At 39.0% G+C, this 12,214-nt stretch overlaps 2 protein-coding genes across 3 annotated transcripts in view; one reads left to right on the top strand and one right to left on the bottom strand.

The window, feature by feature from the left end:
• Window positions 1-1,297: 1,297 nt before the first annotated feature.
• Window positions 1,298-10,857, bottom strand: LOC113672326 (uncharacterized). Its single transcript, XM_027188601.2, has 10 exons — window positions 10,671-10,857; window positions 10,408-10,489; window positions 9,618-9,746; window positions 8,653-8,713; window positions 8,008-8,070; window positions 7,217-7,262; window positions 6,402-6,492; window positions 5,305-5,377; window positions 4,770-4,852; window positions 1,298-4,100 (listed from the first exon to the last, which is right to left on the bottom strand). The coding sequence occupies exons 1-10, from the start codon at window positions 10,829-10,831 to the stop codon at window positions 2,889-2,891; spliced, it is 2,001 nt and encodes a 666-aa protein (XP_027044402.2). The 5' UTR covers window positions 10,832-10,857; the 3' UTR covers window positions 1,298-2,888.
• A 62-nt stretch (window positions 10,858-10,919) lies between these two features.
• Window positions 10,920-12,214, top strand: part of LOC113672316 (E3 ubiquitin-protein ligase ubr3) — a 28,740-nt gene continuing 27,445 nt past the window's right edge. Inside the window, exon 1 of one of the 2 annotated variants that reach the window (XM_089182460.1) lies at window positions 10,920-11,404. In XM_089182460.1, the coding sequence (XP_089038586.1) occupies window positions 10,980-11,404 (425 nt within the window). In that variant the 5' untranslated portion in view covers window positions 10,920-10,979. The remainder of the gene's footprint in view (window positions 11,405-12,214) is intronic. The other variant, XM_089182461.1, reaches the window with a different exon arrangement.

Raw genomic sequence — 12,214 nt, 5'->3', positions numbered from 1 at the left:
ACGTTTTTTTTGGACGTCGAAAGAACCTTTCGCCATACATTCCTTTCCAGCGCGTTGCAATGTTTGCCCTGTGGCTATCACAGAAATCTGAGCGCAAACACAAGGATCCGATTACTGGTAACTCAATAATATGTAAGTGTAGTTAGATTGAGGAATTCATTCATTCTGGAATGAAACTCATATCAATAATGATTCTGTCAATTCAGCACCGGTTAAATCAGGTAACCTTATAGATTCTTTGACATTACTTGGAATTTCTCATCACTTCTTACGTGAATATCAGCCGCGTGGCGTTCAATCCAAAAAACAATCGATCAAAAGAGAGCAAACGAACAGTGAAAATAAAAAACTATAACAATAAAAGACTGTAACAGCCAGTTTCAGTTAAGAGTCACTTACCAGCCGGTTTATTGCTAAATCTACCAGGACTGAGACAAAACCCGCAAAGATTAAAAGTGCTGCAATAGTCAAAACTCCCAGTAAAAAAACAAATTCGTAAACTTGAAATACTATCTCGTGATATGGCATTTTGCCACCACAATCGAGGGAACTCTCTCTTCTTACTCAATAATTCATGAACTAACTCTATGCACGTCACTGAAGTTACGATTGAGGACGCGTTCGTTACGTCATAATAATTTGCTCCAAATGAAACGTCATAAAAGCTTACGAGTTGTTTATGACCCGCGCGCGAGGGCTTGGAAAACTGATAAGGTAAAATTAAATGATTTTATAATATCATATTCTGTTTGAATTTATACTTTTTTATTGATAAGATCAAGTAAGAGACGGGCACATCACTCGAGTCGAAGTGAGAGTTGAAATGGAGCAACGAAGAGCTTTTAGTGGTATTTGGCCCCAACGGCGCCAAAACGAGGTGGAGTCAGGAAGGAAAAGAAAACAAAGTTCTCAGCGAAGTGAGACCAAATACCTTCGGACTGGATTGGATCTCCACCCGAAGATGCGGGGTGGGGATGAGCCGATCCTGATTTGCATTTTCTCAGTCAAACTTGGAAAAGACACTTTTCTGATGTCACAACATATTTAACTTCCCAGGAACCAATACAGACGCGAAAAATCACCGGAGTGTCACGTGGGTAACACTGAATCTATTTGGGAAATTAAGTACATCGAATTCCAACATAATGTGACTATTCAAATGACTTTGTATAGGTTTTCCATGATCCAGATGAACTCCAGATTGTAAAGGAAAAACCACGAGAATACGGAAAAGAAAAAAGAAAAAAAAAAAGGAAAAAGGACCAATAAGAAGTCTAGACAAATAAAGGTCCAAAAATACAGATAGAAGATAATTTATTCCTTGTAACTGATCAGCGGCGCTGCACAATACTACGCATTTCTCCATGTAACAGGCTAAGAGGGGACAAATAGAGGTGACGGAAAGTCTCGTTCACAGACTCCTTTCTAATGTAACAAAAGAGGCCCATTAAGTAACTTTCTCAAATTATTTTCCACAAGGCAGTTTATTCGCTGCGAATGACTAATTTATCTACGCTAATCACCCTATATTCGTTCAGTCGAACTTCAACACCTCAACAAGTTTTATCAAGTTACGAGAAAAACACTACAATAACTCGACACATTTTCCCTATTGACAAGCGACTCTTTGACCTGCAAAGGTACTTTTTTCCATTGTTTTCGTTTCTTTTGATTTCTTTTTTCATTTAACATTGTGCGCTTTCCTTTCAACGCATCAAAGAAGCTTCCAGAGCTTTACTTCGAGAGTAAGAGGCCTGTTATCTGAACAGAAATGTTGATAGCCTTGTTCCCAGGTTTCTCACACAGATGGCAGACCTGGGAAAAAAACAATCAAACTTCAACCGACAAGGCCAACTACGGACATAAAAACGATTGTATCTTCACCAGATGCCTCACTTACAGACCGAACCATTTTCCTAATTTTTTCGATTTTAACCCAGTTTTCGTCAAGACGCATTGAAATAAAGATAAAATTTCAGAAAGTCCAATCTAAGTCAGCCCACACTATAGTTTTCTTACAATACTTTACAATTCTGTACAACCATCTTTCCTTCATATACAGCACAGCTCTCACTTCATCAAGTCGTTTATAGATGTCATTTTTCCAAATAAATTAACACTTAATCGAAACGTTTAGCTAACGTTAAACTTGAATACCATCAATTTCTTTTCTTTTTTGCTCATTTACACAATACTACTATAATAAACAACGTACTCCATTATATTCTGCACAAAGTTGTATAACTGACACGCCCAATCCTTTAACCTGGTAATTGTCTTTCCCTCCACCCCCCTCACCTCGTCCGCCAAAAATTACGTTAAATAGGACAACCAGCCGCATTACCCTTGATCAATATAATTTCTAACATTAACAGCAAACCTAATAAAAAAAGAAAAGTGTGTAGTTTGCACCAAATTAATCAATGTACATCTCTTACGTGCACTTTCCTGTCTTGTAAACTTTTAATTCAATCTTTAAATGTTCAAGATCTGCATCAGCTATCTTTGTATTTTGATTCAATGGCTCTAACTTTACGCCTAAAATGATTCGACGTTCTCCCAAACGAGGACTTCCAGAGTACTTGCAACTAAGACACGACATTTATGGACGTTCGTGCAGCTTAGCCAAAAATAATACTGTACAGTCAATGGGATAAAATTTCGAAGAAACCAATTTGGAGGCACAAAAAGGTGAATTCATTGCACCAAAAGGGTGTAAGCACTATATATTGGGAAGAGCCTCCTACAAATTATCACGGTCGATGAACTCTTTGATTTAAAATAAGCCACTCTTGAAAAGCTTGAGTCTGAATGAAAACTAATTCTTATCCCATGAAACGGCAAGAATAAGACTTTTTCAAATAACTTTTTTCGACTATTCTAAGATGTCACGGCATAGGTGGAGGGGGTGGTGGTGGGGGCGATGATGGCTCAGGCTCTGGGGGTGGTGGAGGGGGAGCCATTCCTTGCATTACTCCTGGTATCATTCCTCCGGGAATCAAACCAGGCGGAAAACCAGACGGTAAGAATTGACCAGGAAATTGGCCGGTCGAAGGAGGATGCATTTCCGCACTTGGAAAACCAACTGGAGTGTTCAATGAAGAGAGCAGATTAAATTCCATCGGAGGCGGGGGAGGGGGTGGTGGGGGTGTCATTGGTTTAGCCACTGCTTGAGACGAAGAAGTTAACATTGGTGCAGGGTTTACGGAGTGTTTTTTAGGCGGTTGCACCACAGTAGCAGGCGGCTTATGCGACGAGGAATGGCCGTGCCCGTGGTGAGACGATGGCTTGTGGCCTGAAGAACCGTGTTGAGATGAAGGGTGGGGTTTCTTGGAAGAAGAATGGGAATGAGAGGAATGAGAAGAGCTTAGGGAAGTTTGAGAAGAAGAATGGTGAGGTGGGTGTGGCAGTTTGATGGCATGGCTTGAGCCGGAGCTGGCGCCTTTGTGATGAGAGGACGACGAAGCAGAAGGATGAGAATGCTTGACACTTTTAGACGGAGAGGAGTCAGACGACTGCGAAGACCCGCTGGGCCTCCGATGAGACGATGAATGCGCGCGCTGCGAATGAGAAGATTTGTGTTTCTTAACGGGTGTTCCGTCATCCTGAAGGTGATGATGATGGTGCTTATGTTTGCGCGATGAATCCTTTGTAGACAATAAGGCTCCTGAAGTTGAATGAGCCGTAGATGTTGTCGTCTTGAATTCACTACCTGACATCTGACCAGTTGTCGTTACTATTGCATATTTGGACGTTAGAGGTGGAAGCGGCGGTAAGCTGGGCGGCATCGTTGTTGAAGAAGCTGAAGAGCTAGCCGCACTTGACGTGGTCACAGTCGAAGAGACAGGCAACGCTTTGAGTTTACCCGATTCCTTCCGTTTCTCCTTCTCTCTTTCTTTATCTTTCTCAGTCTTTTGCCTTTGCGATGATTTGCCATCGAGATCATTTTTTAACTTTACCGCATCGCTATAAGAATAGCCATTATGGGCTCCGTCAATGCTGTTATGAGCCGTGGCTGATGAAGATGCACCCGAACTGCTGCTCGCTGTGCTACTTATTTTACTTGACTCTCCTTTGGATACCTTACTGTGAGACACACCCTAAGAACAAAACAAAATCACAAGCAAACTCAAATCAAAGGGAAACATATCAGGCATACACAACTTCATAAAGTACCTCACATAAGATACCTTGAATTACGCACGCGTTTTGATTGGGGTTTTCTTATAATCTATAGGAGGACAGACGCATAGATGACGTCAACACTACCAAATTTTGCCTCTCATAAGACAAATAGATTCCATGTTGCCGTGGGTCTGTACAGTAATAGATCGCAGAACACTCAAAATGTGGTAAGAACATCAGTGACACACTCTGCCGCGCCTCGAGTGCCACTCTTCGTTCTTAACAGATTTTGACGTCATTTGTGATCTATCACTGAACAGACCCACGGAAACATGGATTTGCTAGCTGTTCACCAACGTCGTTCTTCCTTTTCCATACGAAGAGAACACTAGAACGTCCGAGGTACCAAGCGACGACTCTGCCAAGTCTTTGTTACATAGGAGTTAAACTGAGGAACTCTTGCAATTTTTTAAAAGCTATTTCGTTCTTGGATCAATAACATTCCTATCATCAACAAGAATATATTATTAAGTTTTTCGATGTGTCTTGAACCAGATTAACATCAAGAGCCCACACCAACAATGCATGGAAAAACAACCTGTCGCCAGCCTTAGCAAATTACTTTGAATCATCATTTATCTTGCCTTCAAGTTGGCAACGGAACTGATCTTTCTTTTAAGTCTGTTGGGGCACTTTTCCATCACTTTCAGAAAATCTTGTGCAATTTCTGGATTAAAAAAAAATGCATGGCCACATTCAAACATTCAACTTGATGTACAACCATAGAGTGAATGACCGAATGAGTGAGAGAGTGAGTGACTGAGTGAGTAAAATGGATGAATGAATGAACAGATGGTTGGATAAATAATTAAAATATCATTGATTTTAAATAGAAATAGTAGAGATGGTAAATTTTGAGCTCGGTAAAGAAGTAAGAAAGATGTTTTTTCGTCTTGTCACGAGCGTGGGACAAAGAAAAAATTCTGAGTCCCCAGAAGCACAAATCCGAATCCGAAATTCGTCTGAGGTTGAATTCCTCATGGGGACTCAGAATTTTTCCTTTGTCCCACGCTCATGACAAGATGAAAAAACATCTTTCTTAATCATTGATTTTATTAAACTAATATACACATTGATGTATTTAAAATACCAAGAATGACCAGGAAACTAAATCCATACCATCTAACATTGTTTTGTTGACCGTTGGATCAATGTATTCCCACCAGTCCTTTCCATCATTAGATCTTGGAATCTGCATGACAACACAGGAAACACCACCTTTTTTAAACTCCAAGTTTCAGCTTAAGCCAAATGGCTAAGAATGTAAGTGCTTATTTGGGTTTTTGTAGCATAAAGCTGCTAGCAATATTTCCTTCCTAACCCGCATAAGAGGGTAGAACTTCTAGCATTTTATCATGTTATTCTGACAGTTTTCCATTATCCATTTATGCTTCTCTGGTGAGAGAGACAAAGGGAGAGTAAAGTGTCCTCCAAGTGAAGTTGAGAACAAAGACAACAAAGAACAAATTGCTTCAACCAGTGATTCAACAATCGTCTTCAAAGTAGACAAGGAAACTCCGCCCACGTTCCTTTAAATCGTGACGATGGCGGTTTGCTCCCTGACGTCTATTTACACCTCGTCAGAAAAAAAGACCGCTAATTAGTGATCATATAAAAGGACCTCTTGTTGCAGTATTTAGATCACCCCTGATGAAGGCACTAGACAGGAGTGTCGAAACGTTGGGTCTATGAATTGTAACTTCTTCGGTTACATTCGTACATCTGTAAACCAGAGTAGTACCAAAACCATGTCTGATTGTCCACCTGATTGCCGTGTGAACTTTAATAAAGACAAGGAAAGTTATCACAAGATCCTCCATTCAGGCCCAGCAACAATGTTATCTCTCAAAAATACATGAAATAAACATTGAATTAAAAGTAAGGCTCACACTGTTCTTGTAATACATTTTGTTGTATCTCCCAAGTAATGTGTGATAAGAACGGTCGGTTCAGTGGGCTGCATTTCACTGTACAGCCTGCTAAATTCAAAATAATGTTGGAATTGAAAACTTCATCCTCTATTTGAACCCAAAGGAATTAATAATAAATATCGTACTAACATCATTATCTCAGTCTGTGCTGTAAGCAACAGTACCCTATTGTTTTTTTTTGGGGGGGGGGGCTCAGATTCTGTCCATAACTTACAATATGGACAACAAATTTGGTTAGTAAGATGTACCTGTATGTACAAATTTATGTCTATTCAAAATAATTACCTCCCAATTAGACCACTTTGATGCAAGGTGAATACATGCACAGGCAACTACAGGTGGTTTGTACTGCAGACATAAAGTTGTGAGATGAAGACTGCAAGGGAAAATACAAAACAATTAGAAATGTCATTGATATGCAGATATAAACAGCTTTCATGATCTACATAACAAATACAGTAGACATGTATACCAAAAGTTTGTTTCCATCAAAAACACAAAAATAGACCCTTTCCCACGACAGAACCCAAAACTTTTAGGCTTAAAAATTGAAAAAAGATCTTCCTGGTAAGAAAGTATATCTTTTAAATAATTTATATACTGTCAAATCAGTACAACTCTTAACAATGGATCACACGAGAGTCTGAAAATATTTGTGTTTTCCCAGCAAATACCCTTGACCATAGAAATATCTGGAAGTATTGTTGTTGTTTTTTTATCAAACTTAGAAAATCCGTGAACAATTGAGAACTTTTAGGAGTGCTTCTTGTGTCACAGAGATCACAACATGTCAGGGACATGCAAAACAAAAAAGTTAATTTTAATTGTTTGACTGGCTTCTTCATTTTGAAAAAACAACATTGTAGACAGAAATATTCCTGGTGTTCAAGGTTTTCCAAGCTTGACTAAGTATTGGTATGGTAGTACAATGCTAATTGCATGCATTAAAATTGTCAGCTGCAGGAATGTTTGAGAAAAACCAACAGCTATGTGTACAAGTGGGAACCACACTCAGTGAGAGCACCACCTGCTGTCCAAAACATCGACCACAGGTCAAAAGCACATGTTGACAGCAACAACACAAGGTAGGGAGGTTCTACCTGTTTGTGGCCATGAAGTACGATGTCTGGCCAAGGTCCTTGCTGGCTGGATTGGGTAGTGTGAAATGTCAGATTAGCATCAAATAATTGACCAAGAGTACATAACAGAGGCAACATTTACACAAGGAGTATGGTATTGAGGACTGAGCAAAGGAACATCATGAAAACTACTCAGGGTGTTTATTAAGAATCAGAGTTGAGCAACTCTCTGGGCACTGTGTGTAATTTCCCAGCTAAGTTTCTGTGACCTAGGCCATTGCTTAGTTAGAAATGGAGACTTTTCTCCTTTAACTTACACTGTACTCCTGTTATTAAATTTCTAAATAAAAACCGTGCTAGTAACAGTATAAACTAAAAACATACATCTCAAGGACCTTCGTAAAATTCAACGGAGATTTTTGGACTCATGTTTAGGGCAAGCTCTATTAACAGCCAGACTTCACTCAAAGAAATTTCACTCTAGAAATCTTTGGGATTAACAAGGTTCTTCAAAGTTTTAAAACAGACAATAGACAGTAAAAATTAATTGATTTTACTACAATCTGAACTTCCAGTGTCAGCAGACAAACAAGACTTGAGTAAAGTTCTACTTCAATCTTGTCAAAGTACAAAGCAATCTTTAAACTTTGCTGTGCATATACACTGTAGTTCTTTGTTTTTTTGTTAACAAGACATGTTGCCATAGAATATATTGATTCCCTGGACCAGTTTTGCATTGTTTTGTTTTGTTTTTTGCTTTTTTGTCCACAGGCAGTCCTACACATCAACGGTTACACCTGAATGCTTCTCACCTCTCACCAGCTGAATACACTTGACTACATAAGTGTGTGGATGGCTGACAGTGATCTCAAATCCTGCAATCATTTAAAACAGACAAAGGGTTATCACTTATTCGCTGGATGGCAATTTATCCACTGGATAGTGTTATCTGCCCTTTGAGCAACAGGACCTTAGAGTGCTAATTGTTGCAGGTTATATCAACCCCTGTTATAGTGGAGCTTGCATAGCCCCATAATTATACAAAATAGTAGTAACCCATCAAGCTGAAAAAATTTGGATGTACAACTGTATGACCGTATAACCATACAAGGTGCTACTTTTAACATGCGTGGTCAACTGTACTGCAGGCACGCCAATGCCACGGCCTTGTCCAGTAGTCCAGTGGTCAGTGCACTGGGCTCTGAGTTGGACCACCCGGGTTCTAGTCCTGGCTGGGGCAAGGCATTGTGGCCTTGAGACATGCGGAAAAAAAAAAACGCAAGCTCCACTTGGCTAAATCTATATATTATCTGAGGAAATTTCTGACTATTGTAATTTATGAGGGCTGTATAGGGCTGAGTAATCCTTACCAATGAGTACTTTACAAAATACTTCTTTTAGATGTAATTATATCAGTGGGAGCAAACAGAAGAGATACCAGAGATTCCTTTTTTTACCTAGCGTTTGTAACAAAATGGCTTCATTTTCAATCATATCCTGAGCCTGTTGCAGGTATTCCTTATAAAAACAGAAAAGAAATAATCACTCAAATTCTAAACCTAAAACTCAGCAACACATGTCATGTGGCAAATGGAATAAGTCACAGTTGCAATATGACATAAGAAACTTTAGTGAAAACGTACAAAGCATGTTCCAGGGACAAAATTTTATCTCTAGAAAAACTGCCCGAATTCAGGTTTGTTGGAATTTGTGTGACAATTTCAGCCATAAAAATGTCCTTATTTTTTATTATTCAGAAGCAATACACACATGGTGGTTAGTCGCAGAGACCTTTCATATTGACTTGTCAGTTTCAGTGCATGTTTTCCAGCCAAAAAGGAATATTCTACAAATCTCATATTGAAGAGTCTTAGTGTCTGGCTCTTAAGGTTGCAAAAAATCACCGCAATACTCAGGGAAGTTTGCAATATGTTATCTGACATGTAAAGCAAGGTGTCTACGATGAATTATATAATAAGCTCAGTTATGCACACATTCTGATTGGTTCTCACTTATGATCCATTGGAGGACAGACGTATAGATGACGTCATCATTAAAACTTTTTTTAATTCTTTACTATATAAAACAAATAGATTCCAAGTTGCCATGCGTCTTTTCAGCAATAGATCACAGATGACATCAAAATGTGGTAAGAACAAACAAGTGGCACACGAGGCGCAGCCAAGTGTGTCACTGATGTTCTTACCACATTTTTGACGTCCTCTGTGATCTATTACTGAACAGAAGTGTGTCACATCAGTGACACACTCAGCTGTGCCACGTGTGCCACTCTTTTGTTCTTACCACTTCTTGACGTCATCCGTGATCTATTACTGAACAAACGCACGCCAACTTGGAATCTATTTGTTAAGCACAATAGGGGGTAAAATAACTATAATTCAAAAACATGACGAAATCACACCTCACTCTTTGGGTCCAAAGGTGGACCATCTCTGTGCAGGCAGGCATGAGCCACCTTTATTACATGCTCCAATTTCCGTGGTTGTTCCTCAATTTTTGCAGCCAAGAACAAACAACAGGGTGCCAAGGCCTATAATAAAACATGACAATTATTTCAAAAACAATATTTGCAGAGAAAGGGAAAGGGAAAGGTCTTTTTAGTGATGTTACAGTAAACAAGTTTTCTGTCTGAAATGTTAACCTATCTATGGGGATGTCAAAATTAGTGGGAAATTAAAAAACTGCCTGGCAAAATACTGGTCGTTAACACTGCCCACAGTCAAGAGAGTTGAAAACAGAAGTAGTTCAAACAGGAAGGTTTTTGTGCTTTTGCACAACAAGTGAAAAAGAATACAGATGTTAGCTTTCTTCCAAAAGCTCAAATGTCCGTGACCAAAAGACAAAACAACAGATGAATGAGAGTAAAGAAATACAAGCTAAATCACAGGGTTTACAGATTTAAGTCTTTAATTCCCTTACAGGAGGCAACCATAAAATACAATAATCTAATGAAACTCAAACAAAAATTACGCATACAACTGGTGTAAAAATAAAATCTACACAATCGACAAAATTCATGTGTCTGACATTGAATTTATGTAAAAATGCTAGGATATGGAAGACACCACATTAGTTTAAAACAAAAATTATTCGTAAGAGAAATTGGCAAACAAAAAGAAAACACGAATCCAGTTTACATTTTATCATATAAACAAAAGAAAATGAGTGCAAACATTTTTTATCATACTTACGTTTCGATGGAATTTGTTAAACGAATGGAACATATAAAATCTGTGCATGTAAACGATGGCTGTGTTTATAGTCAGCTGGCTCCTTAAAACCACGTCAAGGAACAAAAGAAGGTATATTTAGTGTTTTTAATACACTAAGGAACAAAGATTTTAGAATATATCACTGGCTAAGCTGTACTCCTCGCAAAGTTATGTTACAACGCACAAACTACTACCGGATAATTACAGAAGGCAAATAAGAACTCTCTTTTTCGAAAAGATACACTGAGAGACGTTGTCCCATATCTTGGATTAGCGTTGCTGCCTGTTGCCTGTAACTCTGCTCTTTCTCTGGATCGACTCCATTTTTTCGGGACGGCGTATTTTCCAATTGTTCTTTGGTGAAATAAAAGCGGTCTGTGGTACTCACAGCACTGGTCGCCATGTTGGAAAAGCAAGGAAGGATTTGTCCATGCGTGTAATTACTCGTCTCAGTTTCCTCTCGGACTCTCGACGTTCAACTGAGCTACGCATGAGCAGTCAGCACCAGGCAACAGTGACAAAAGACAAGAGATACTATCAAAATATGTAATATGGCGGATAAACACGGCTTCTCTGTGAGAGAGAAGCAGAGAAAAGCGGCGAATTTCAAGGCTCTTTGCCACACGGAGAAAGGACGAAGCGATATAAGAGGATTTTTAGATGACATCCTTAGTCTACAACATTCATTCGATGCAGAAAGTCAAGATTGGTGTTTGTGGTTAATCGCTAGTGGAACACCTCCAGAGGAATTTAAAAATGTCCTGAGGTCATTCGACTCGCCGACAATCTGTGGTCTGGTGTGGAATAGAAACTTTGTGGCATACCGATGCAGGGACTGTGGAATCTCGCCTTGTATGTCATTGTGTGCAGACTGTTTTCACGCAGGTAATCACGAAGGCCATGATTTCAACATGTTTAAAAGTCAGGCTGGTGGAGCGTGTGATTGTGGAGATGAAGATGTCATGAAATCAGACGGGTGCGTACAATATTTACAGATTGACCCCTCTAAGTTATTGATGATAGATCTGAAGGGCTACGTAAATCCCTGCAATTTTGAGAGATTTCTCTGAATCATTCTTTTAGTACTAAATTATTACGTTTGATCGATTAACTGTTTTCCTTGTTGACGTATTTGGAGTTATTTTGATTCAGTGTGAGGTTGAGAGGTCAGTCGCTGTGATCGCCTGAGGCGATTCCGTATGCATTCTGTAGAAACGTCTATCTCTTATAGTTTCAGTTCTGTTCATATAGTTTGATATTTTCGAAACGAAATTTACTGTGAGTAAAAGTCTTCAGATGTTTCAGTTTTAAAAATTGCGATATCATCATAACACTATCGCGTAACATTCCGCATTTAAATGAACTGATATCTCTTACATGGACATTTGAATAAATCATAACAAACTCTTTTTTTGCGTTCTGTTAAAACGAGTGGGCCTTGGAGCATGGCAGTGAAGCACTGAGAAGTATTTGTAAATTATTAATAGTTGAATATCGAGTAGTAATTAATTCAAAATAAATGTCTTAATATCATCACCGACATTCTTCTGCGGTGGAGCTTTTTAACCCTTAAACTCCCAAGATCTGATCGTTAATTCTCCCTTCTAGCTGCTACACATTTCCTGGTGAATAAGTCATGAGAACTTGGTGTTAGATCAAGACTACTAACTCTTACTGGATAAGTTTGAGTATTCTCATTACATGTTGGCTGGATAATGTGTGGATGTTATAGGGAGAGGTGACATGTTAATCACTTATGGGAGTTAAAAGGTTAAGGTATATACAA

This window comes from Pocillopora damicornis, chromosome 9 (genome assembly GCF_964200805.1).
Source record: "Pocillopora damicornis chromosome 9, jaPocDami1.2, whole genome shotgun sequence".
NCBI lineage: Eukaryota > Metazoa > Cnidaria > Anthozoa > Scleractinia > Pocilloporidae > Pocillopora > Pocillopora damicornis.
This window is presented reverse-complemented; position numbering and strand designations above follow the sequence as displayed.

Coding starts and splice junctions, on each gene's coding strand:
- LOC113672326 (XM_027188601.2), bottom strand. CDS start 10,831: ATGGCGACCAGTGCTGTGAGTACCACAGACCGCTTTTATTTCACCAAA. Junction 9,747..10,407: donor TTAACAAATTCCATCGAAAC/GTAAGTATGATA, acceptor GTTTTATTATAG/GCCTTGGCACCCTGTTGTTT. Junction 4,101..4,769: donor GTTCCGTTGCCAACTTGAAG/GCAAGATAAATG, acceptor TTTTGTTCTTAG/GGTGTGTCTCACAGTAAGGT.